Source organism: Lissotriton vulgaris, chromosome 8 (assembly GCF_964263255.1).
Source record: "Lissotriton vulgaris chromosome 8, aLisVul1.2, whole genome shotgun sequence".
In the NCBI taxonomy this organism is placed as follows: Eukaryota; Metazoa; Chordata; class Amphibia; order Caudata; family Salamandridae; genus Lissotriton; species Lissotriton vulgaris.
The window spans coordinates 123,578,352-123,604,859 of NC_141696.1; the positions used below are offsets into that span (position 1 = coordinate 123,578,352).

At 44.1% G+C, this 26,508-nt stretch overlaps 1 protein-coding gene across 1 annotated transcript in view; it reads right to left on the reverse strand.

The window, feature by feature from the left end:
• Positions 1-26,508, reverse strand: part of LOC147693578 (solute carrier organic anion transporter family member 2B1-like) — a 435,047-nt gene that overhangs the window by 285,622 nt on the left and 122,917 nt on the right. Inside the window, exon 3 of the mRNA XM_086933810.1 lies at positions 6,059-6,196. Within this exon, the coding sequence (XP_086789936.1) occupies positions 6,059-6,196 (138 nt within the window). The remainder of the gene's footprint in view (positions 1-6,058; positions 6,197-26,508) is intronic.

The window sequence follows — 26,508 nt, forward strand, 5'->3', positions numbered from 1 at the left end:
ACGGGTCTTGTTCGCGCTATACAAAACTTTATAATAAATAAATAAATAAATAAAACTGAAACATACCAATGACAACCTGTTTCTTCTAACTAAACTTTCTGCCTCAAACAGGACTAAAATACCTTTTTGAACATAAATATTCTTAAAGTATTTACACTCCTAGAGCAGACATTGGTTATGCGGACTAACAAGGCCTTGGCCATCACTATATTTCAAACACCATGTAATGTATACTCATAAATAAATGAAATGAGTTTAGAAAGAAGTGTTGGAGCCGAGAACATGCAACTTCCACAACAAGCACTGACAGGGTCAGGCAGAATTGGTAGAACAGTAGAGCTGGCCCATATTTGCATTACATTCTTTAAAGTTGTATTATTTTTACTACAACATTGCTTTGCCTTTTCACCAGGAATCATTTAAATGTCTACACACCCATTACATTTTTCTAAAAGTCACATCTTCCGGTAAATGCACAAGTGTTTGCCATGCATGACGTTTGCACTGTAGAAGTGAGTCAGCGTGAGCTGTGGTCTAGCAGAGAATAAGCCGTGTACCACAACACCTCACCCCCACACACGTCCTCTGTCTGCAGGTGTCAGACTCTGACGCAATCGAGGTTTGATACCGAGAAAATGCATTTCCACCTCCTTGACTTGCAAAACTGCAACCCTTGCAGCCTTGTTATCTAAACCCGCAATCACACGCCGTTTATCTCGTCGATCACTTGACTTTCCTTAACATGTTTTTTTTACCGTTTTTACACAACATTGATCCCATCACGTTATAATGACGATAACTAATCCTTGCACTTGTTGCGGATTCATTTCCTAGCCGAATTACGTTTATACTGTTAGCTTTGTATTATTGTATATGTGTGACATCATACTTAGAACAACATATGTCGTTTTTGTTTAGATGCTCCCCGGCGAAGGGCATAGCCCGAAATGCATTGGAGCTGATTCAATCATATGTGAAATGGAATGGAATATATGCTTGCAACGGAAACTTTATTAATTTTTTATCATAGTGTGTTATACTTAAACAAAAGGAGAAAATAAACTCTTTAAAGCTATTCATATCATTTCTTGAATAACAGAGGAGGATTTCACCCAAAAACTGGAGTGCCCTAAGGGATGTCATCAGTTTCTAACTGATCACACTTCACTTTCAGCCTTGTGGGTCTGTCACTTGGATTAATGTTTCTGAAGTTCTCTTTCTTTCTCCCATGGTGGCACCCTGCAGGGTCAGACAGGGACAGAAAGAGGCCCGGGGAACGGAGGGAAAGGAGGCTCCAAGAATGAATCCGAGAGCTAAAAATGCGTCCCAGGTTTGCAAATTGGGGCCGTTTTGAACATGTAAAGACGGGTTGGAGAAGTGTTTTGCAAGGTATGGGAGAGCGCAAAAATGTGAGTTAGCTGCAGGCAAGTTTTGTTATAAAATAAGGGAAATCAACAGGAAAACCGGCCAAGCAACCCATAAAACAGGTCCACAAACAGCAATGCATCGACCTGTCAGAGCACCCTATCGGGGACTGCCTGACTGCTCTATAGGCCAATGCCACCCTGCACCCTGGCAGTGCCCAGCTCCACCAGAGAGGAGGGAGGAGAGGTAAGCAAGAACAGGTAAAAGCAAGGTGGAACACCGAAGCCGAGCAAGGGAAAAACAGCAAAGCGCTGGGACGCAATATCTGGTGACAAATGAATCATAGGTGGAAAGTGTGGCCATGCACTTTTTATTACCTGCTAAGTCTTATATAGCAGCTCTGCCACTATTGCCCCAGAAGGACAGCCTCTAACCCAGAAATGGGCCTAATATAGTCCTCCTAGTTTCCACATCCCATGCTTCCATATCTCCTTGCCTGCACACCGCTGAGCTTAAATGTAAGTGAGAAGACGAAACCACAAGCTCCCAATCTTCCTTCCTTCTTCTGTTTGAATTGTATTACCTTCTATGATGGTACTTTTTGGATTTTGTACCTTGAATGGTATTTTGGGAGTTCATAAATGAATGTCACTTATAGACGGCAAAGTGACCCCAAGAGGTAAAACAGTGCCGGGCTTGAAACAGGAGGCTGGAGAAATAAACGGAATCACTGAGTGAGAGAAGCCAGGTTTACACAGGAGTGTGAAAGGTGATGTGATGTGATGTGAGGGGGCATGCAGTTGCACTAGAAGTAAATTCAGTGGCAGTGGCATACAAGGAGGGTTGTGAGGCAGGGGGACAAAAATAAAAGTAAAAAAATTATGCCTCTTCCCTTCCTGGCACAGTGTACTCTTCCTCGCTTGGGATAGCTCCAGACAGGCAGACCGGCTCCAAGAAACTTCTATAGCCAATCGTGGTGCTGCTCTCATGCTGTATGATCTGCAGCAGGATTGGAAGGAGTGGCCTCTCAAGCTGCTCCCGGGGGCACAGGAGCCCTATGCGGTCTCTAACCCAGCTGTGTACGGCAGCTGGGTTAGAGGGGTTTAAAACGTGCAGTCTGGCTGGCCATCACAACACAGCCCGTCAAAAAGACAAGCGCACTTAACCCCTTCACTGCGGCGGCTATTTCGCCACAGTGCTAAGGGGGAGGCGGGGCCGTGCAGCGGTCCCGTGCTCGTGACGGAACCGCTCTGTCACAGCACGCGGATGAGCTGTGCTTGTGACAGAACGGTTCCGTCACGGCCCCGCCCGCGCTTCAGAACATCACCGCAGGAGCGGAATTCGCGCTGCGCAGGCGCGGCGAGCGGGCCGTGACGGAACCGTTCCGTCACCAGCACAGCCCACCCGAGGCTCGTGACGGAACGGTTCCGTCACGAGCATGGGAGGGGTTAAAGTGCCCTACACATCACTGCTTTCTGCTGCTGCATGACTGGCAGCAGTAGAAATCAGAAAGCTCCAACCCTTGTCCTAACACCCGGCTCAGGACGGGGATATGAAAAATAAAATGGTAATAAATTAACTTTATTACCATTTTATTTTTCTATCTCTGGGGCATTTTTTTAGTGGGACGACGCTCCTCTAAATTAACTGAGGAGCTTCCCTTGAGTAAATTCTGCATTCTCACAGTGGCCTATGAAAATGCTTGGATTCCCTCCACATGCTCTTTAGATGGTAGGAATGGCTAGCAAGTGAGAAGCCACAGATCTAACATTGCACAAAGGCATATAATGTTGGAAACATACATGCAAAATAGGGTCAGCGACAGTGCCATAACTGGAGCAGTGACAAACACAATCTTAAAGGCAATCCATCTAGATATTGGTTGTCAATGGATGGCTTCAAGGTGGCCCGATATAAGAGCCCTATGTACTGTAGTGCTCTGCAAAAAGTATATGGTACCTATTACACCTATGTGGAGCGCTGAAGTGTGTATGTGGGAAATAGTACACCATCTACACGGCCTCCCACAAATCAGCACCAATATTAATTTCTGTTAACACTTGTAAAATGTAATTTTAGAAACTGTTCTTAGTTGTTTTGGTTGTGATGAATGTTAAAGTAATAATAAGGGAATTATGCTCCTTAATGTAGTAGCTGATTTTTATATGGCATTGAAGTAGAGTATGGTGAGGTGTAGCTATGGTAACAAGCATTGGCATAGCCAATAGGTCCCGCCTTCGGGATCTTTTAAGTTTTTAGTTATGTTTTATATTATTGTATGTGAAAGTTCTAATAAATGTGTTAAAACTTTCACATGCAATAATATAAAACATAACTAAAAAGTGAGAGCAGGGGGCACAGAGTAGAGGCTGGGTGCTGTGGCATAGAGCCGGACAGGCAGAGGGCACCAGAAGCACGGGGTGAAAGCAGGGGCAGAGGCAGAGAGTAGAGACCGGTAGCAAGCCGGGTGCTGTGGCATAGAGCCGGACAGGCAGAGGGTGCCGTAAGCACGGGGTGAGAGCGGGGCAAAAGTAGAGACTGGGAGTAAGCAGGGTGCTGTGGCATAGACCCGGACAGGGAGTGAGAGGGCACAAAGAGGCGAAAGAGTGTGGAGCGCAATTTTTAGTTATGTTTTATATCATTGTATGTGAAAGTTCTAATAAATGTGTTAAAACTTTCACATATAATAATATAAAATATAACTAAACATGTGAGCGGGGGGCGCAGAGAGTAAAGACAGGGTGCTGTGGCATAGAGCTAAGCAGGCAGAAGGTACTGGAAACACGGGGTGAGAGCGAGGACGGCGAGGGGGGCAGAGAGTAGAGACAGCAAGCAGGGTGCACCAGAAGCGAAGGACGAGCTTGTGGGCGGAGCAGGGACTTGATCAGAGTCAGGCAAAACGTATTGAAAAGCACCAGAAGGAGTCGACTAAAGTAAAAGTAAAATTACATTTGACTGACATTAGCATGGCTGCCGCTTCAAGTGAGGGCTATACTGCAGTCTGAGGCAGAACGGCGCACCTGAATGTTCCATTGTCACAGTGTTGCTCGAGTTTAATCATTCTCCTGCCCTCTTAAACGTGTTTTATTACTTCGGTGCTCCCCCGTTTGTGTCAAGAATGCCTCTCATCTACTGCGTTCTGGCACCAATGCTGTTGCGGTGGGAAATTGAAATGCCATTGATTATTCAGGTGGACATGCTCCTGTTGAGGGACCAAGAAAGCAGTGTAATACTTAATCAATTTGTTGGTAAACAGTACGCGTGAATGAAATGGCCCCTTTCTAAATTAAAGCTTGTTTGATGGAACAAAATATAAGCCGGTTAATTAGTGAAAAGGCAGCATATTTGCCCCTTCACATTAATGTACACACTGCAGTTCATAGGAGTCAACCTTAAGCACGCGTCTTTTGAAGATGGTAGCTAATAGTTACGGAAAAGACAAATTCACTATTAGTCCACAATGACACAAAAGAGAGTGGACAGAGAGCACCTCATGGACATTTTCAGGCACTGCACTCATGCTTGTGGCGCACCCCTGCTCGCTCCCGCAAGGGGGATGCCGCCACAAGCACGAGTGCTTGAAAATGTCCAGAGTGCCGGCTAAAGGTCCTCCTATGCAGCGCATGCGCGCTGCATAGGTTAGACCTAAAAAGGAAGCAGCATTTCCTTTAAAAGTTTTAAACTCATAAGCTACTTGTCAAAAGGGCATGTACTGTTTAAAAAAAGGAGGACAGGTTTTTAATGGCCATGTTCTTACAAGCAAGGTATGCTTCAGAAAAAGATAAAAATAAACATACATTGTACCATCAATGAGTGAGATAGCTCAGTTGATAGAGTGCTTGATGCTAGGAGCAGCCCACGAATGAAGAAAATAGCAGCGTAAACATTATATAGGTAGCTAGCTACCCGTAGTTCCAACTATTAATTAAAGTATTTATGGTAATAACTCGCACTGCATTGCATAGTAGAGGTTAATTTGAAAATTCAATAACAGGATTACAAACTGTCTACTTATTAATTACTTAATCAACTGTATTTTTTTGGGTTGGGTTTTAAGTGATGAAAGAAACAGTTTTTGTAAGGTGCACATTTTTCTTTCAGACTACAAGTTGCACTGGTACTTTTACGTCACATACCAATTCATTTTGCCAAACCTCAAATCAGGTTTTCATTAAAAAAAAATCCAATTTCCAATACTCATAAGCCACACATAAAAAAGGTCAATACCATTTATTAAAACAATGGCATGTGCTATGTTCAATAATTCAGTTCACAGAGGTAAACATGAGCCTCGTTGAAGTTTTTGGTTGATCTGTAACAGCTAGGACAGCACACTAAGGCAACCCCAAGAGACAATGACTTGGTGCTAAGTGTAGCATCGTTGCTGAAATTATATGTTGAGAAATGTACTACTTAAAATTCAAAACCAAGTCTTGTGAAAATTATAAGAGTTCACTAAGCAAGATAGTTCAGAAATAGTAAAAAAAAAATTCCCAAGGGATAAACATATACAACAAAGTAAAATTGATTGAAAAAAACAATGTACAATCAAAGTAAATGGATGTTCCTCAATCCTGTGAGAAGGTAATTTTTGTGGCTAAACAGCTGATTCCATAAAGCTCACTTCCTTTTTTTGGTAAGATTTGGTCCAACTCATATCTTTTTCAACAGCCATACCACAGCCTAGCAATACCTCATTAAATGAAGCCACCAATCCTGACATCTGACTTGATAATCCAAAACGCTTCTCAATTGTTGAAATCGAGCTTTTCAGATATCCAGAAACCAAGAGCTGGGAGAGCTGGAGAAGTCCATGACAGCAAACAAAAAACTGGAAGAGACAAAAATGAAAGGTCTATGAACATTAGGTAATAAAATGCAAACCTCCATGAAAATAATGCTTTTTAGAAGTAAGTCTTAGTAGTGCTTTTGAACTGCTTTTCGGTAGTGTTCTTTTAATGCCCCTCAAAAAATTTCAGCACTAAAATTAAAGAACTTTTGTGATGCTGGTCAATTTTATGACTAAATATAAAAACACTTGGGAGATAATTACGAAGTTGGGCGGAATCTCTTCTGCCCGACACCGCATCGGTCATGGGACTGATCGGCACCTGGTCGGTGGTACCGCAACATCCATTAGGATGTGACTGAACATTGTTCGGTCGCATATCTCTATATTTAACTATGGGAGCATCCATTCCAGCCGTAAACCAGCTGTAACGGATGCTCCCATAGTAAAAATGGGAGGTTCGGTTTACCCCTGCATCCCATGGCAGTCACCTCAAGGAGCCGGCCACAAGGTGCAGGGATCAACTGGAGGACAACATAGGTGCCCCCTCGGCCTTCAACCGGAGGCCGTGCACCCAAGGGGCCTTCAAAGTCGCTTTCCAACATGGTTTCCATGTTGGACAGGCCGGCATGGAAACCATGTCAGAAACAGACATCGTAATCTCAAGGACAGAAAGACCCGCCCTTGCGATTACTTGCCACATTGAGACTGGCAGAAGGGCTCAGAGCCAGCCGCAATAACCAGCCAGTTTCCTTTCCATCTGCATCCCTCGTAATGAGGTAGTTGGAAAAGAATCAGAGCGGCCAATTACGATGTAGCGGTCAGAGCCTTCTGAGCAGCATCTTAATCAGCCCCTTGATTTTAAATGAGTCTGCATTTTAAAATAAGGCAACATTACATTGACTGAATAGAATCCACACCTGATGAATGCTAAAGGTTGACATGAGACATGATAGCATGAGCCAGCCAGGCAGCAAGCAATATAAAATATGTGCTTCAAAGCTGTGACCTGGGCCCCTTGTAAGAATGGAATGCACTGTCTCTCATGAGATTGCATTACCTGTATTAATAAAGGGTCTGCACAAGCATCTACAGCCTCGTCTGTAATACTAAAGTGCCGAGGGGTGCAGAAAAAGGATGTGTGCGCACACACACACACACACACACACACACACACACACTGCGCCCAGTCCAGTACCAATCCACCAAACACCTACACTCTCCCTCACTCCCACACGCTCCCCACAGCCACAAATGCAAACTAGAAAAGTCGCTCATTCTCCTACATCACATCCAAGATATGGAGCAACCTTCCTCAACACTTCAGAGCCACCTCCTCACTTCTTGAATTCTGCAACAAGCAGTAGACCTAGCTCTTCATAAAAGCACCTTGGGGACCCCACATCGACACACTTGCCCAAGCTCCTGGATACCCTTTCCGGGGATTAGTGCACTATATGAAATCGGCATAACTTAACTAAATATATATCTAAAAAAGGTAGAATATCGAATCTCCATCCATTTGCTGTGGTTTAATTGATTAAACTTTGAGCTACTTTCATCCTCAGAATGAATAGGTTTCTTGCTTTAAAAAACATGATCAAAATAGCCAACACATCCGTTTTGCTCCATGTCAGTAGCTCGAGTGTAGCCCAGTGCTACAGGCCAATCAGACTCCACATGCTTCAAGGATGAAAAGCATGATATCTTTCCCCATGCAGTACTGAATACAGAGGTTTACCACCAGTTTCTAGGAACTCCCTGCTATGTAAGATAAGTGAACTGAGGCGCAGTGGTTGTTTTTTGCTCATGCCTTCACATGCCTATACAATTGTACTTAAACATATGAAGCTATTGTTTTAAACCCAGGCCTCCTAAATCCAGGGAAACCATTGTATATTCAATGGTGAGATTTCCCCTGATACGCCAGCACACTTAACAAGTAAAAGTCATCAATCCCAGCCTTTACAGGTCTTAACTTTTATCTCTTTGGTATATTGAGTATGGCCAATCCTTTTTCATGTTACTCAACCTAAAGCAACCATTTGTTGCAGGTGTCCACCCTTGCTATTGTCCCTAAATCGATATGATTGATTCTAGTCAATCAAATCATATTATGATACAAGATAGGGTCAAGATACTTATGGTCTTCACACACAATTTAATAGAGAGGTTAGTGATTCAATGATACTTCCTTATGGCATGATGAAAATACGTGCAAGATAATCTCTCTGGTTTCATTGCATTTGCTAAATTCTTTAAAAGCAACACAACTAACTACATCAGTCATCCTTCTAGGGTTCACTGTGACTAGAGATAGTATGACATGAAAATCAAAGTCAAACCAATGAATTGGGTGCTTTAACACAGAGGCCTCAAATTATGAGCCGAGAATACCAATATTTGCAGTTAATAAGAGGAAACAACTACGATGGATCAGAAAGACTTAATTAACATTAAATAAGTAGTCCACCAATTCAAAACCATGATCTTATAAAAAGCAACCGAATGACAAATTAGTTTGGTATTTGTGAAGTGTTTCAAGACACGACACAAATGAAAGGACATGGGCCTTCCATATTACTCATGTCCTAGAAATGAGAGAATCCACTAGAACATTTAAGCTAGTCTTATTCTTCCGACAATATTTTTAGCTAGAATAGCTATTACCAATAAACAGTTTATGGCCAATGTAGAACTATGCAATGTGCTGAGATAAGAGGTAGTGCAACTTTTTGATTTTTTTTTATTTATTTCTTTATTTCGGCCAATTTTGGCCATAAAAGACACATATACACATTAAAAGTAAACAATCATAGCAGCATACATAACAACAATTTTAAGTCAATAATTTTAAAAGTATTGTTAAAAATGATTTTTACAATCTCCTTTTAAAAACATATTTCATTTTAGCTACAAGATTTTGTAAACATATACAAGGGTCCTGCTCAAAGTACCTGACCATGTTTCTTACGAATAATGTAAACAGAGTAGAGGAACCTGCTTATGCTAAATACAATATACTGGGTTGGATTGCTTTTCATGATCCTATAAGCTATAGAACAGGATCTGGTTCCTAAAAGGTTACACATGGGTTTTAGCCATTTCTTTCGAGCCTTCATGTACGCACTACATATAAAAAACATATGAACCTCGTTCTCCATACAGGCGTTTAAACACATAGGGCAACACCCGCTTTTAACATTCAATTCTCCCAGTCTTTTCTGTGACCATCGTTCTGTATTATGGTTCAGCATAAGTATCCCATATCTGAACTTCAAATAGAGGGACTTTGCGATAGGTGGTTCTATTTCGTCCAAGAATGATTCAAAACGAAACTCATCCTTGAATGATAGGAAATCTTGAACTGCGGACCCAACTACTTCCATCTACCAGTTTGTCACTCATGTGAGTCCAGAAGGCTCGCTTGACTATTAATTTAGAAGAGGTCGGAAAGTTGTCAGGAGTCTCCCACATTGAGTATAAGCCCAGGAGAGTAAACCATTTTTTGATATGCACAAGCCACTGGATGGAATTAAAAGAATCAAGATTCAACAGCTCTTGTAGACCATTTCTGTATTCTACCAGTTCTGGGGTGGTCCATAACCTAACCCAAAATATTAATGGTCTTAGAATGGCAAAATAATCTGTTCTTTTAAAATTCAGGTCAAGTTGGAGGGGTATTAAAGGTGTACTATTTGGGACCCTTACAATGGCTCGCATAAATTTATTGTCCAGGCTCTGAAAACTATCTTTTGCCCAAGGGTCCCCATATCTCCGCTCCATACAACACAGCAGATTGAATTTTGAATTTAAAAAGTTCTAAAACAGGGGTTACACTTTTACTTGTGCTAGCATTCAGTTTGCATATAATAGGTTTGACATTGTGGGCATATGATATCTTGCTTTTCTCAATTTGGGCTTTCCAACTTAGTTTCGAATCAAGTGCAACACCCAGATAAGAAAAGTTTTCCACAATTCCTAATTTCTGACTATTCAAGGTCAAGAACCCCCTGTCTGGTTTGCTGGGATTTAATGACATACATTTAGTTTTATCTGCATTAATTTCCAAACCCTTTGTCATGCAGTATCGACTAAAGGAGTTAAGGAGTGCTTGGAGTCCCTTCTTGGTCTGAGATATGAGAATAGTATCATCTGCGAAGAGCAACGCAGGCACCCTTTCTCCATTGAGCTGCGGGGAATCATTAATACAACCATTCAGATAGTCTGGGACATCGTTAACAAACAGAGAAAACAAGGTAGGGGCCAAGACGCACCCCTGGCGAACCCCGCGTTCAATAGGAATGTTGCGCGTCAGCTCACCATTTGGACCCCACCTGATGTTTGCAAAGTTTCCAGCGTGTAACTCAACTATTTGTGCTAAAAGGCACCCTGGTAAGCCTACTTCACTTAACGTTTTCCAGAGCAAGCTGCGAGGAACAAGATCGAATGCAGCTCTCAGGTCGACGAAAGCTACGTACAAATGACCTTTCCTAATTTGCACGTACTTCCAGATCAAACAACAGAATCAAAATATTTGGTCAATGGTGCTGGTCTTGCTCCTAAACCCAGCTTGGAATTTGGAGATTATTTTGGAATCTTCCAGCCAGTCGTTGATCCGGAATAACAAGTGTTTGGCATATAGTTTTTGCAGCGTGTCCATAAGACTAATTGGTCTATAATTAGAGGGTATCAGTCTATTCCCCTTTTTAAAGATTAACACAACTTCCGCTGCACGCCAACTATCTGGAAAGCAGCAATTTGTAGACAAAACATTAAACAGACGGTTCACATAAGGAGCCCTAACCCCAACATCATGTTTATATAGGTCCCCCGGTATTTTATCTGGTCCTGGTGCTTTAGTGTTTTTTAATTCATTAATCGCCCTTATTGTTTCCTCCAGTGTAAAGTTAAGGGGTTCGATAGGAGGGGGAGACCATAGAATCCTGTTGTTATCACCATCATATTGTTTGTAAAGAGATGTGAAATGGGTCACCCAAGTCAATTCGTCCAAGAACATGTCTTTCACAGCTCTGCCTGCGTGCCCCTCATTTGCCACCAGCCTCCAGAAGCCAACATTATCATTGATTTTTGCAGCAGCTAACATTTCAGCCCAAATCGACTCCTCCCATAGTTTTTTTGATGTTTTTTAGGCATATTTGTATGCCTCCCTTGCAAGTTTAACTTCTTCTTTTGACTTACTTTTGATAGCAAGCAGTAAGTTTCTCTTAGCCATCCTGCATGAGTGGTCGTACCATAGTTTTCCATGACTGCCCACTCTTATGTTTTGTTGTTTTTTCCTTGGCATTTTTGACAAATATGTTTTTAATTCACTAAAGAAGGCATTGTGGAGTTCGATAAAGTGATCAAAGTGTACAGGTAAAAAGGTTTGGTCAGCTATATGTTCAAACGTCTGCTCAAAGAGAGAGTACACTGACGCTAGGGCCTTGCCATCCGCCAAAATACAGGGCCATTTTACTGCGCGTCTATTGTTATTTATGTGAACGTCCTCACACATTTTTCCGTTGGTGTTCTCAGTTGGTGAGGTAGCTGAGTTGACGAGAGTGTCACTAAACATTTGCACATCGATGTAAAGTTCCAAAGGATAGTGATCACTTTCCCCCCTTCTTGTCACTTTTAAGTCAATCAAAAAATGCCAGATACTAAGTGAAACAAGTATGAAGTCTAGATTGCTATTGGCTTTGGAAAAGGTTGGTTGTTTTAGCAGGTCCGAGGGGAGGCGGCCGTTACATGCTCTAAGACCATGATCTGCAGTTAGCCTTAGCAGTTGGCCGGCCAACGTAGAATATTTGACAAATTTGGAAGTTTCGAGCTGGGGGATTTTATACACTTGGTCCTCATCTTCAAAGACATCATTGATGCCAGGAACAGGTTCGAAATTGCAGTTTAAATCACCTCCCAAAATAACCGGAGTATCTCCAACTACATTTTTCAAAAAGAGATCCAATGTTTCCAAAGTAGGTGAGACCTTGGAATGGCTAATTGGTCTGTTGTATACATTGATGATGTAACATTCATTTCCGTTAGGGGGAATAACCTTTAGGGCCAGAATGTCAGGAGTGCCTGTATCGATAGATTCAACCCTCATGATCAGAGTGATTTTGAGCCATATAATCAGACCCCCTGATGGTCTTCCTCTGTCAGACTGGACTGCCTCAGTTCCATAGATTTTGTATCCGACCCTGTGTGGAACTTCAATCGCCCAGGTTTCTTGCAGCAGACAAATGTCACTGGTGTCAACATAGTCTGCCCATTCGGGATCCTTTAAATTCTTAACAACACCAGCGATATTCCATGACAGGATAAGCAAGCGAGGTGTTAGGCTCTGGTCATCAAAGGCTGACATGATTGTCGGCTGTTTAAGTACACTGCCTAACTGTGAATCAGCCATTTCTTTCTCTACCTCTTTTGTCATATCTCTAACTACAGTATCAAATCCCTCGTCCAGACAACCCATATCCAGGCTATAACATACTTTATCGACTGGTAAAGGCAGTTCCTTGTTCTGGTGGTTAGGCATTATACTACACATCCTATCCACAACACCCTTATTATCTGTGGTCATTCGTTTGTCCGTTCTGGAATAAGAAGTGTCATTACCAAGAATACAAAAGGTGTCATATAGCTTGGAAATACAATCTGGCATAATTCCAAGTCAGTCGACGGCATCTAGACAACTGTACCTATTGAAGGTGGAAATACCAGACCACATATTTTGATCAACCTGTCTAGCCAGGTTAGGTGCATAACCGTGATACTGATTAACAGTATTCCAGTTAGGCCCATATTGTATAGGCCTGGGTGGAGGGTAGAAAAACGATAAGGGCCTAGCTTCAATGGGTGGTGTAGCTCCATATGATTTCCATTTGCAAATCTGTTCAGCACTATGGGGTTCCTCAAAGGAAATGACTATACAGTCACCCATAATTGATTTAGCCATGGGCCCTACCCACGGTACCCTCCGAACCATAAGGATTTTGCTTTTCATGTGGTTCGGAATGGGTTTGTTTATGTTTAACCAATATATCACTTTATTTTTTAGGGATTGGAAATTCTCTTCATATTGGCTTTCTAGTTCAGGGACCCCTGTAAGAACGGCTACAAATGGGCTGGCGTCAGGCAGCAGATCTATATATCCTCCTCTAAAGTTATTATACGCATGGCTAGATTGGTAGTTTGTCTTGCTAGTAGTATTGGCAAAAGATCTGTCAGACAGGGGTTTATTACTGACAGGAGTGATATAAGGGTAGGCAGGAGGATTCGATGGGGGTTTCTGTGGAGCCGGTGCATTCGGGATAGAAGAATGGGTGATGGCAGCATTTGGCAGTTGGGACGTTTTACTTTGGCCATGACTTTTCTGCAGGGGTTTGTTTGTAGTGTTTACAGATGAAGAAGTAGAGGGTAGTGAGTTTGATTTGTCAGAAGTGTTAGTTAATTGTTTAGTATTTATATTTTTACTGTACCCTCTTTTTTTTGCTGATCGCTAATTGGATTTTTATTCGTGGTTAACACAGAAGCAGCAGCTGGAGCTTGCTTAGGGACTATGGGTACATCAGTACAATTAAGGCTTAAGCTAGATAAAGTGATGACACTTTTCTCTACCTCAAGCAACTGGTTCTCAATACCGGTTAGTCTGACTTCTAGCGGCCTAAGTAGTCTCTTAAGCGTCTCCCACACCAGTTTTAGAAATTCTTCCCTTCCCCCTTCTTGTTCTGTCATATTTAAAGAGACTCTCTGGCCCTCGTGGACTGAATGATCAGCCATTGTAATTGAGTTCTGCTCATCTATGCTGTCATTAGCACTTTCTACAATTAAAGGTGCTTGCTCAGCTATGATATTGTCAGTAGTTACGCTAGGCATGTTTGGAGTACCCCCCATAATGTTTTGGCTAAGGGCTACCTTTGCCTTTTTCCTAGCATAGGCAGTTAAATGTTTGCGTTTTCTCTTGTGTTTTAATGATGCCTTAGTAGGCACCTGGCTTTTGTTAGACTCTATTTCAACCAATGCTTTTGGGTTCTCCCCATTTTTGGTGCCCTCGGTTCTCACTATCGAAGGATCCAAGGGTGGAAGGCTTTCAGGTTCAACACTAACGGAGGGCCCAGTGGATGTGAGGTCATGGATAATAAGGGGGGTTGTTTCCTCTGCAATAGAGTGAACCTCGGCCAGAGTGATGATTGGTATGGGTCCAGCAGTGCGCTCGGGAGTTTTTGAAGTAGCAATACTACCTAAAGAGGATTTTTTCTTAAGTGCAAGTTCGGTAGAAAGCCTCCTAGCAGACTCAAGTTCTAGTGATACTCTGTGCTGGAGTTTGGTTATTTCGTTATCAATTGAAAGACTAGTCCTAGTGATAAAATCATCTAGGGTGCCTGTGGCCTTTTTTGAGGACTTAGTAGACTTGCTCCTAGTTTCACGGACGGACATTATGTGGGCAGTATGTGAAATAAAGCAAAGCAGAGAACCCGACTAAATGGCTCACATAAAAGGACCAAGAGGGATGGCCCGGCCCGGTCTTAGTCGGTCTATAACGGCCTAAAACGGCCCTGTCTTTGCCCAGTCTTCGCCCGGGCTGCGTCCCGCGCTGCGGGAGTGGGATATTATAATGTAGGTGGCGAGAAGGGCGGGGGGCGGGCCAGCAGGGAGAGCGGACCGGAAGCTCTCCGTCGGTCTGGCAGGGACTTCTGGGAATTGAAGTCCCCGCACGCTCGCAGCCCCGCTGAAGCCACACGCCCGGTACCGCTTTTCCTCCTTACTGCCTCGCTGCTCCTCAAGGACGTGAAGTTATGATCCCCGCCTCAGCACAGACGAAGGGGCACCCGCGAAGCGGGTGCGCCGAGTTGTTGAAGGGTGAGCTGCTGTGCCTCGCTGACAGAGCTAAATTCCTCCGTTGGGTAGGCAAAACGATTAACAAAGTGTCCCGCTCGTTTAGGGAAACAGAGTGCTGTAATGAAGCCTCAGGAGGGCGGGGGGCGGGCCAGCAGGGAGAGCGGACCGGAAGCTCTCCGTCGGTCTGGCAGGGACTTCTGGGAATTGAAGTCCCCGCACGCTCGCAGCCCCGCTGAAGCCACACGCCCGGTACCGCTTTTCCTCCTTACCGCCTCGCTGCTCCTCAAGGACGTGAAGTTATGATCCCCGCCTCAGCACAGACGAAGGGGCACCCGCGGAGCGGGTGCGCCGAGTTGTTGAAGGGTGAGCTGCTGTGCCTCGCTGACAGAGCTAAATTCCTCCGTTGGGTAGGCAAAACGATTAACAAAGTGTCCCGCTCGTTTAGGGAAACAGAGTGCTGTAATGAAGCCTCAGGAGGGCGGGGGGCGGGCCAGCAGGGAGAGCGGGCCGGAAGCTCTCCGTCGGTCTGGCAGGGACTTCTGGGAATTGAAGTCCCCGCACGCTCGCAGCCCCGCTGAAGCCACACGCCCGGTACCGCTTTTCCTCCTTACCGCCTCGCTGCTCCTCAAGGACGTGAAGTTATGATCCCCGCCTCAGCACAGACGAAGGGGCACCCGCGGAGCGGGTGCGCCGAGTTGTTGAAGGGTGAGCTGCTGTGCCTCGCTGACAGAGCTAAATTCCTCTGTTGGGTAGGCAAAACGATTAACAAAGTGTTTGATTTGATTAATTATATGGTTTAACATAATCCTAAACCTTGGTAAGATTTCAGCAATATGGAAAGGGTTAATAGGTTTCCCCGTTTTATAAAAAAAGGTACAGGTCGGACCTAACAATTATTAACTATTTGCAATGATTAGCCCACTCATTAAAGTATTTGCCAAGAACCTACTGAGTAACTTGAGATCGTGGGATGGTTATAAAAAGATCACACTCCCACTTAAATGTGGTTTAGAAAAGAAAGGCCCTGGGATTCACATTTTCAGCAAGAGTATGATTCTATGATTGGAACCAAGGTTTCCTAAATTCTATAACACTGGTCTATATCTTTTCTCAAAACAAGGCTTTATGGAAAGCTTTTGTTTTCCAGTGACTGTTGTACGAGTAGCAGAACATCCATGAAATGTGTATTTCTATTTCTGTGGACAATTGTCTTATTCTTGAGTTGTAACTGACACATTTTTCCACCACTAGCATGGATTCCTTGCATCTAAAATCTGCTGCTTCTCACACCATTTTTTCTAAATGTGTATACAAAAATCATTCCTTGTCAATAGACCGCAGGTGTTACCAGTAGGTGAGTTTTCTTCTAAACCCTATGCCTTGCCATGTGAAGTCCCAAAGGGTTAATCTTTGAGCCCGCAGATGTTTAACTTACACATCATGCCATGCCACTGGCAAAGCTCAGAAAATTGTTCTCCCTATCCCGGGCATCCTATGTAGATGACACGCAAATAAATCGTCATGTCACTGTCTAAAGATGCGATCAATTCCGGCAGCCCCTTCAGCGACTGTATGAGTGAAATCAGCAAATGGATGGATGGCAACTGTTTAAAGTTGCATTTATCAAAAACGGAGGTTATAATATTTCGAAATAACACATCCTTTTGGACACCAGCCTGGTGGTCACCTGAACTAGGCTCACTCCCACTCCAGTGCCAAAAAATAAAAATATGTAAATAATGCTTGACAACGAGCTAGAGCTGAAGGAACAAGTTAAGATGATTACTCCTGCCTCTTTCTGTTCCCTGAGACTGGTCAAGAAAATCGAAAAATACATACCATTTGAACTCTTGAAAACAGTGGTAATTTCTCTGGTATTAGCAAGACTTGACTACTGTAACAGTCTCGATCTCAACCTTTTGGTAGGATTGTTAAAGAAACTCCAGACCCTGCAAAATTCAGTGGCATGCTTTCTTTTTTAAAAAATCCTTCATTCTGCAAGAGGAGCCATGAGTACATTTCATAAGCTACATGCTAGGAAGCTTATTGTCTTTAAGGCTCTATGCATGGCTACAAGATCCTTTATGGGCATGGTCCTGCTTATTTTAAGAACACACTGAGGTGGTACACTCCAAGCAGGACCTTTTGTCCAAGCTATGGAAAGAACCCGGTATTTCTTTCCTTTAGAAGGACCACCTAGGGTGGCAGAAGCGTCTTCAGGTCGGCAGCTCCACTCTGGAAAAGTATGCCACCTGAACTTAAAGCAGCTGCCTCCCTGTCTGTTTTTAGAAAGTTGCTGAAAACCTGGCTCTTTGTGCAGAATTAGGAGACCAGAAGTGTGCTTATTTGTCCCATCTTTCAGCCCAACGTCTCCAGGCTCAGGTGTGCACTTAATAAGTGGTTTCATTCATTCATTGGTTGGTTGGGTGGGATGCTAATCCTTGTCAGGGTGAACCCAAAAAAATCATTAAATTAACCTCTGCTTAATCCTCTGGTAGCTTGGCATAAAGCAGTCAGGCTAAATTTAGAGGTGATGTATAACAAACAGTAATAAAGTAAAAATGCATCTCAAGAAAAACCATGCACCAATTGGGAAAAATAGAATATATTTTACTAAATGATTTGACAACAAAATGACAAAGATTCAATCAGTTAACCTGGAGTTACAAATTTAAAAAGTTTAAGGTAAAAACTAGCGCCACAGACAGCTAATTGCGCAAGATTGTGTCAAACTTAAAAAATATGTCCGACCGCAATGGCACTTCGGTTGAACACAAAAAGTGGATTGGGCCCGGTCAGTGTCTGAGAAGAAATGTTCTGAGAGTGTATAGTTCAGCGGGGCTAAGCTGAAGGAGGTGTCTGAGGGGGGAGCATCAGAGTCCGTGAGTTGCTGGACGTAGTTGAATCAAAGGCACTTAGTCTGGACGTAGTCCATTTTTTGGAAGTCAAACATTTTCAGTGGGTTGAAGCTGAAGGTTGTAGTGGACAAGAGTTCCAGGAACCCAGATACCCCTTCGACGAAGGACTGCTGAACAGGATTTGCTGCTATGGAGAAGAATGTTGCGAAAGCAGCTGTAAAGGCAAACTCACTGGCAACGCACCTTGAAAGAATAGATGAGCAGTTTGGTCCTGGTCTTTTGGTTAGAACAGGTTTTAGCCAAAATCCTTTCAAAGTCCCAAGTTTTGGATTGTGGCTATGTGGGTACATTTAGCATAGCCACCAAGGCGTCAGGACTGGAGGGGCACTACTTAGGGGGTTAGGACTCACTTGTACTGGGTCCAGGTAAAGTCCTAAAGCCAAAAAAAACAAATTTCAGCAAAAGCTGGAGAGTAAAGGTGAAACTTTGGAGGTGACCCTGCAGGGCTGGCCAAGTCCAACAGCAACCTGTTTGCATGACCTGGTAACAAAATTTGTCAATCAACTCATCTTCTGTTTGACAAGCTGTATTAAAATTGTCTCTCTCAGATTACACTTCGTTATGAGTCAAATCTTTCAGTAAGACATCTTCTGAGCCCTTTATAATCAATTGCATCTTCTTTAGGAAATGTCCTAATTAAATTACCTCTCCTATCAGGTTATGGTTAAGTAATAAATCTCTTGCTCAGACATAAAAATATTGCTCGCATATAGCCTTCAGAAAATGTTCAAACCTTCTCCACCGTTTCCATGTTGGAGATAAAGCTTGCTGATCAGGCATGTCAAAATACATTAGCCTGAGAAAATGTTAGAAGAAACCTTTTCTTGTTCTTGATCTAAATGTATTTGTTCAGCTGCTGTTATTTCCAAGGACTCTAAAGATTCATTTTCTTGAAGGGTTTTGTACTGAAATAAATAGATAAAATTGTGATCTTTTTTGTTATTCATTTTTATTTTACTCCTTTTTATATTTAAAGTTATCTGGTAATTTTTTTCATATTATTTAAGGCGCAAAATCAACTTTAATATGATGTTTTTCATAAAATGACAGATTTTAAAAAGGAGTCTACCTTTGTTTCTTGTTTTGTTCAGAATACTGCCTAACTTCATGATGGCTACCAGAAAACATTTTGTTCCAAGTCTTGCGATATTTCATGAGTAACTGGTTTACTTCTGACACTCTGATAAGTGAGCATTTTTGACTTCAAGATGGCTGACCGGAAACAGTCTTGTTTCAAATCTTGCAATATTTAGCGAGTGATTGATTTCATTTCATTGCTCCAACAAGTGTGAATTTATCACTCCCGGCATCGTTGCGCTTCTAGTTTAAGGATTGCACCTCAAAGTTAAGCCTTAAACTTGAGGCCTTATACTTGAGGCATTAACAGTAGCACAAAATGCATTACCTCAATGCTGGGGGTATGTATTTCAATCTTAGACTAATTTTGATATGTCAGACCTTCACTGCAGAGGTAGTCAAATGAGTGGCCCTTCAGTTCAAAGGGGCAGGGCTCCGTATCAGACTGAAAGTCACACAATTCTCCCTTAGGAGTCATAAACTATCACAAGAATTCATTTATTATTGATCCAACTCACATAAATATCAAACTTACCCACAACTCATGCACACCACTCCAAACCTAAATAAAGTGCGATAATAGTGCTGAGTATATAAAATATTCAACAAAAATGAGTTCTTACATATAACAATAAACACATAAAAGCATTGTGTTTCATGTTCATAGTGAAACATACATTTAAAAAAGGGGGTGTACTATTTCTCTATTTGTAAAACTACATGGTATCATAAACACCTGCAATTAAAATAAATCTAAAAGGTAAAGAAGGAGCGAATACACAAGACAATACAATCTGTCTTATTCAATTGTTAATTTATACACAATCTATACAGCCACATGATTATATCATCTTGTATGAAAGTATGTTCCACAAATTTAGCACTGTATATGAGTCGATGTGTTTTGGTGGTTCAGAGCCAGTTCTGACCACCTTCTACAGGACAACAAAATATCTCAGACCAATCAATGTTTATCGTTAATACCAGGTGGACCCCTGATTCGGTCCTCGTTCTGTCTATTCAGTATTACCCCAGGTCCACTGCATAGGCGGGCCAGAATATCTGACACATTGCAGGACCTCACCTCCCCCGCTGAATCAATCTCTATCATATAATGAGTCTCCTTTTTTCAGTAGATATATAAAGATGTATCTGGGAGTAGTGAACCTCTCAATTTCAGGGCAAATTCCCACACAAGAAAGGGGCTGTTGGATGCCTGATCAGGCCTCCGAATAACGACGGTGTGCCGCATACACGAGTCTGGACGTCCTCCTTTTTCTGAAACAGATTAAATCAGAAAAAGGAAGGAGGTGCGAACTGAAAAAAGGAGACTCATTTTATGATAAAGAGATTTATTTGGTAGGGGACGTGAGTTCCCGCAATGTTTCAGATATTTTGACCACCTGTGCATATGCAGCAGACATGGAGTAATACTGAAAAGAGAGAACAAGGATAGAATTAGAGGTCACCCTGGTATTGATGATAAGCATTGTTTGGCCAGAGACATGTTGTTGTCCAGAGCTGGACTGGCCATAGCGGGCACCGGGCAATTCCTCTGTGTGCCGCACGGTTGGGGGCTGGTTTTGGGCCCCCTGGGGCAGTTATTGTTACAGGGCCGTTTTTTCAACATAGATGCAAAATCGGCCCTGCTGCAAAATTGGCCCATTTGCCAAGATCGGCCGAAAACCGGCCCCGGCAAAGAGCTTGGCGGCACCTTGTACCTCCCCCCGACCGAGCACTTTGCCAGGGCCGGTTGTGGTTCCCAGTCCGGCCCTGACTGGCACCAAGCCACCAAAACACGTGGACGCATATACAGTGCTACATTTGAAAAACATACTGGCACACTTTATGGGAACCCGTCTATAATCATGTCCCTGTATTGATTATTTGTAGTAATAAGCAATTGATTAAGACAGCTTGTATTGTGTTGTATATTCTCACTTCCTTTTAGATGCATTTTAATTGCATTTGTAGGATATCATGTATTTTTAACAGTATAGAATAAATGCATGTTTTACTATGAGCATGAAACACTAGATAATTTTATGTGTTAAACGTTATATGCAAGTACTCTTTTTTAAATATTTTATATATTCAGCACTATTTTGGCACTTTACTTAGGTTTGGGGGTGGTGTAAATTTCATATTTATGTGAGTTGGATCAATAATAAATGAATTGTTGTGATGGTTTATGATTCCGAAGCGAAAATGTAACTTTACAGCCCTTCACTGTAGAACAGAAAATCCAGCGTATGTCGCTGCACAGTCATGACATCTTAATCACCAAATTGTGGATGTGAATGACTCCAGAATCTGCTCATTGTCTCCAATCAATGCTTGATTCCAGACAGGGCTGTAGCATTCTGCTATCAAGTCAGAACATTCCTTACCTTTACCCAAATACAGCGTGTGTTCTACATTCCACTTTTAAAGACATAACACAGTACTACTTCGTACATGCAGAATGGTACCTATTTGAACAGTGAAAGACAAATATTAGATAAATCAGAAATATTCATTCCCTTTCTTTATAAATCAAGTATAATTCAAAGGAAAATACATTTCTTCAGCCTTAACAGTATAACTCTTCTAAACCAATGTCCTTCATATCAAAGCACCAGGTTGGAAGGCTTCCTCATCAAATATTCTTGGCAAACTAGAGAACTGCTTATCAAGAGCAGTCAAATAAACAGACACTAGGATACTGCCAACAAGCACAGTCTCTGAGTCAGCTAGCAACGATAAACGTGGTGCAAGCCAAATATAACTAATTATTGTCGGCATGTAAAACGTCAGGCCACAAAGAAACAGTGGATTGACCTCTTAGCGATTTGCAAGGAAAAATCCTGCACAGGTTTTGAAACTGTATCAACAACTTCAAACAAGCATTTACAATGCAACGGTTTCGCCTTGGCAAAAGTTAGAGCTATTGGCATTGTAAATGACAACATTTTTATTCATGTGTTGGTTTTGAAAACAGATAAATAAATGACATTGTCATTTACATTGCCAATAGCTTAATCTCTCGCAAATGTGAGACCTATTGTACCCTACTGGACGAGCTCAGCAGACAGCAATTACTACCACACACACACACCCAGAGCCACAGACACCCAGAGCCACACACACACAGCCAGCCACAGACACCCAGAGCCACACACACACAGCCAGCCACACACACCCAGAGCCAAACATACACACCCAAAGCCACACACACACACCCAAAGCCACACACACACACACCCAAAGCCACACACACACACACACACACACCCAAAGCCACACACACACACACCCACCCACACACCCACACCCACACACACACACACACACACATCCAGAGCCACACACACACCCCCAGAGCCACACACACACACACAGAGCCACACACACACACACACACACACCCAGAGCCACACACACCCAGAGCCACAGAGCCACACACACCCAGAGCCACACACACTCACACACACAGAGCCACACACACTCACACACCCAGAGCCACACACACTCACACACCCAGAGCCACACACTCACACCCACCCAGAGCCACACACACCCACCCAGAGCCACACACACCCACCCAGAGCCACACACACCCACCCAGAGCCACACACACCCACCCAGGAGAGCAAGCACAGCGAGGGGGCAGGGAAGCAAGCACAGCGAGGGGGCAGGGAAGCAAGCACAGCGAGGGGGCAGGGAAGCAAGCACAGCGAGGGGGCAGGGAAGCAAGCACAGCATGGGGGCAGGGAAGCAAACCAGGGGGCAGGGAAGCAAACCAGGGGGCAGGGAAGCAAACCAGGGGGCAGGGAAGCAAACCAGGGGGCAGGGAAGCAAACCAGGGGGCAGGGAAGCAAACCAGGGGGCAGGGAAGCAAACCAGGGGGCAGGGAAGCAAACCAGGGGGCAGGGAAGCAAACCAGGGGGCAGGGAAGCAAACCAGGGGGCAGGGAAGCAGAAGCAAGCACAGGCAGGTTGCAGGGGAGCAAGCACAGCCAGGGGCAGGGGAACCAGGGGGCGGGGGAGCAGCACAGCCAGGGGGCAGGGAAGCAAGCACAGGCAGGTTGCAGGGGAGCAAGCACAGCCAGGGGCAGGGGAACCAGGGGGCGGGGAAGCAAGCACAGCCAGGGGGCGGGGAAGCAAGCACGGGCAGGGAAGCAAGCACAGCCAGGGGGCAGGGAAGCAAGCACACTAGTCACTAGTAGGTTTCAAAAGAGATCCTGGGCTGCACAATTTTGAGATCAAGTATTTGTGCAACAGCTGGCCGGAGATCCCTACTGGAATACTGGGAGAGGGCATGAACCCTCTGCCTACTCAGAAACGCAGATAAGGAGCAAGATTACACTTTCAAGCAGGATGAAACAGAAAGCATGATGATCAACGCATAACCAGTGCTGCTGCCACAGCCAGAGTTAAAAAGGTAGAATAAGGTACGAACAATTAACATCACTTTTTTACTGCTTATAAATAAAAATCACCTGGCTTTAAAACACACTGTACTCTAATACAACGATCATTAAACTATGTTTCCTCATGTAAGTAATGAGGAGTGCTTTTCATAATGAGGTTTACTGAGTTACTGAAGGGCACGTAGGTAAGCAGCCATTCATACTCTGTAGCACGCAAAATGTATTTAATTACTTTCATTCAAGTTAAGAGGGATTCAGCATAAGCGAGTGCGTGCCAAACTCACGTTTTGATTCACGCGTTTAGTTTTTGTACCTTCCACAATGCCTCCTATTTGTTCATCCTTTTTCACAATAGTAAGCGGTTTTTACAGCACGTGTCCCATACAAATACTTAACAATGATATACCTTACATTGATCCCCACGCCCAGAATTCTTATATTTTCGCCTTGCCTGTTAAGTATTATATGAGACACCCCAAACATTTTCTCTGTTAGTGGGCTAAAGGTAGAATATCTAGATTAATCCCCTCAACTGATTAAGAGCTACTACTGTAGTTCTCATTGGATGCATTCATAGTGTTGCAATTGATGCCAATGAATGCGTGTTTACAGCCTTCTCCCCATAGTGGGAATCTCAGGGTGTTGGTGCTGTATTTGTTACCAAGCGTATACTTGGCAGTAGGAAGTAAGCTACTGCTTGCCGAGTGCGCCAACCTTTGGGTGTATCATGTCACCTGGGTAGCTCCCGTTTAGTGCATCATAGGATACTCTTGATCAAGTTGCCCGTCTCTAATTACGTGCAAATGTAGATAGTTACTAATAGAGTCCCTTACTGTTCACGCTCATTGATTGCCCTCCATATGGATGGGAACTGTAGAGCGAGCAGACCAACCTCTCGCTCACTACACTCAATCTCCCACGATATTCACAAGGAGCATCCTATATGCTACAAAACATTGATTGCTCGAGGCATATAGGCTGGAGGTTCCTGTTGTACTATTTTTTCCTGAGATGGGGGGACACCATGCGTAGGACACACACACCATGATGCTCAGATGGGGTACCCTGCCCATGTCGGGTGTGGTCTCTCTAAACCTGCTGTCAGCTGCTTCCCCTCCTGGTTTCATTGCAAAATATGAAGTTTCCTTACTCTCCTTACCTCACTGTCCACTACTTCATGATAGGCCGGTGGAGGGTCGAAGCCTCCGCGCCCGCTGCGACTGCCCTCGCCACTGTCCCCACGAGGCCCGCCGCTATCCATGGGCTCATACCCGCCGTAGTCCAAGCCCGGCCGCTCGTTTGTGAGCAGTGCCACCGCTTCATTGATGTCATTTTTTGCCAAACGCAATGCTTTCCGGATGGCACCAGGGTCAGCGAATCCCATGCACAGCAGGGTCGTGGTATGCTGCTCTTCTTCGCTCTCCATGTCACCCGTGCGCACAATCTCCTGGCCACTCACTGAGCTCCACACCTGACACTTACGCTCCTGCGCGCCGCCATCTTCCCGGCCCTCCCACTACCTCCCTTTCGGTGAACAGAACAAAGCCACTGGAGCTGCTAATCTCTTGTCACGTGACCCGACAAAAACTGATGGAGAGCAGGGAGTAACATCGTGATGAGAGACATAGAAGTAGGACACAAAATAAGCACGTTACCCAAGGGCTCAGAGACTGGAAAATGCACCCCGAGGCAAATGCTGTGCTTTGGAAACTGAACTACGGATAGAAAAATAGGATATTCTATTTTTTTAAATGATGTGACCAGACACTGTTCGTGTTAAATTAATGTACATTTTTATCCGAAGAAACATCCCACTTCTTACTCATACCCTGCGGAGGACAGCCGGGTGGAGAAGGATGGGAGCGAGAGCACGAGACGGGGCAGGCAAGGTAGGACAGGAGAGATGAGAGAGAGGGACAGGGAAGCCAGAGAGGCGGGAGAAGCGAAGAGGTCCCGGGCCGCGCTGTGATTGGCTGACGTCACGGGGGTGTCCCGGGCCGGCAGCCAATCGCAGCGCGGCCCGGGACAAAGGGGCGGGGCTTAAAAAAATCACCAGAAACGCCCCCGAATCGCGTTTTCATGAGAAAGCGCGATTGACAGCCTCTGTCTCCCAATGGCTAGCCTCCATTTATGGAGCTAGCCAATTGGAAACAGAGGCGGTCTGAAGATCCCTACTGAAAACAAAAGTTTTCAAACTGGGAGGGGCACTTCGTGCCCCTCGCCAGGTCGAAACCTAAAAAGTAATTCTTGCCAGAGTCAGCGAGTTTGAGTCGAGCAAAAACTCTCTTTAAAGAACACTTTGGGTTCTGGAAAGAACATTCAACTAATCATCAAATTCTCAGAGAAGTGGACATAAAAAGATGTGGATTTAACATCAACAAATGAACCGGAGTCGACCTTCTGGATTTAGCCAGAGCATGTGGCGGAGCGCGGCCCACAGGACTGGTCTACAAGCTCAAATTTCAAAGCTACCTGATGAACCTGCCGGCTCGCCACCTGATGAACCTGCCGGCTCGCCACCTGCTAATTTGCATCTTCCGTCCAGCAGTCCGAGAGGAGTGCTCAACGGCACGCCCTCGGCTTCTGGAGGCCTCAGGGAACAATTCTTGGAGCATTTCTCTTCAATCTAGTTACCAAAGATTTCCCTATGGACTTAAGGAAGACAGACCTTGAGCTTTATGCTGATGTCACCCTCAGTCCTTCAAAGAAAATAGATAGCATAGCGCCTAGAAATATCCCTCAGCAGACGCTCTGGATGGCACAGCGACTGGCAAGGGGTCAAGAGCACGGCAGCATGATTCACCAGACGAGGATCACAGCGGATCCACCGGGCCGCCTTGATGGAGTGGAGACAAGTGGGAAAACAGCAACTCCTGCCTAGGGGGTGACACTACCCCAAACTCACATTGAGAAAACTCAGCAGAAGGCATCAACCAAACGGGCTGCTTTGCACCAACTTCTGAGGAGGAAATCACTGCCCTGGAGGAAAGGGCGCAATCATTCGACCCAGAATGATGCGGGCTGCTCTGGTCTGGAGCGGATGAGGCCAGGGGAATCTACGGAAATCAATGCAAAAACTAAAACACAAGGCCCTCGGGCTGGCA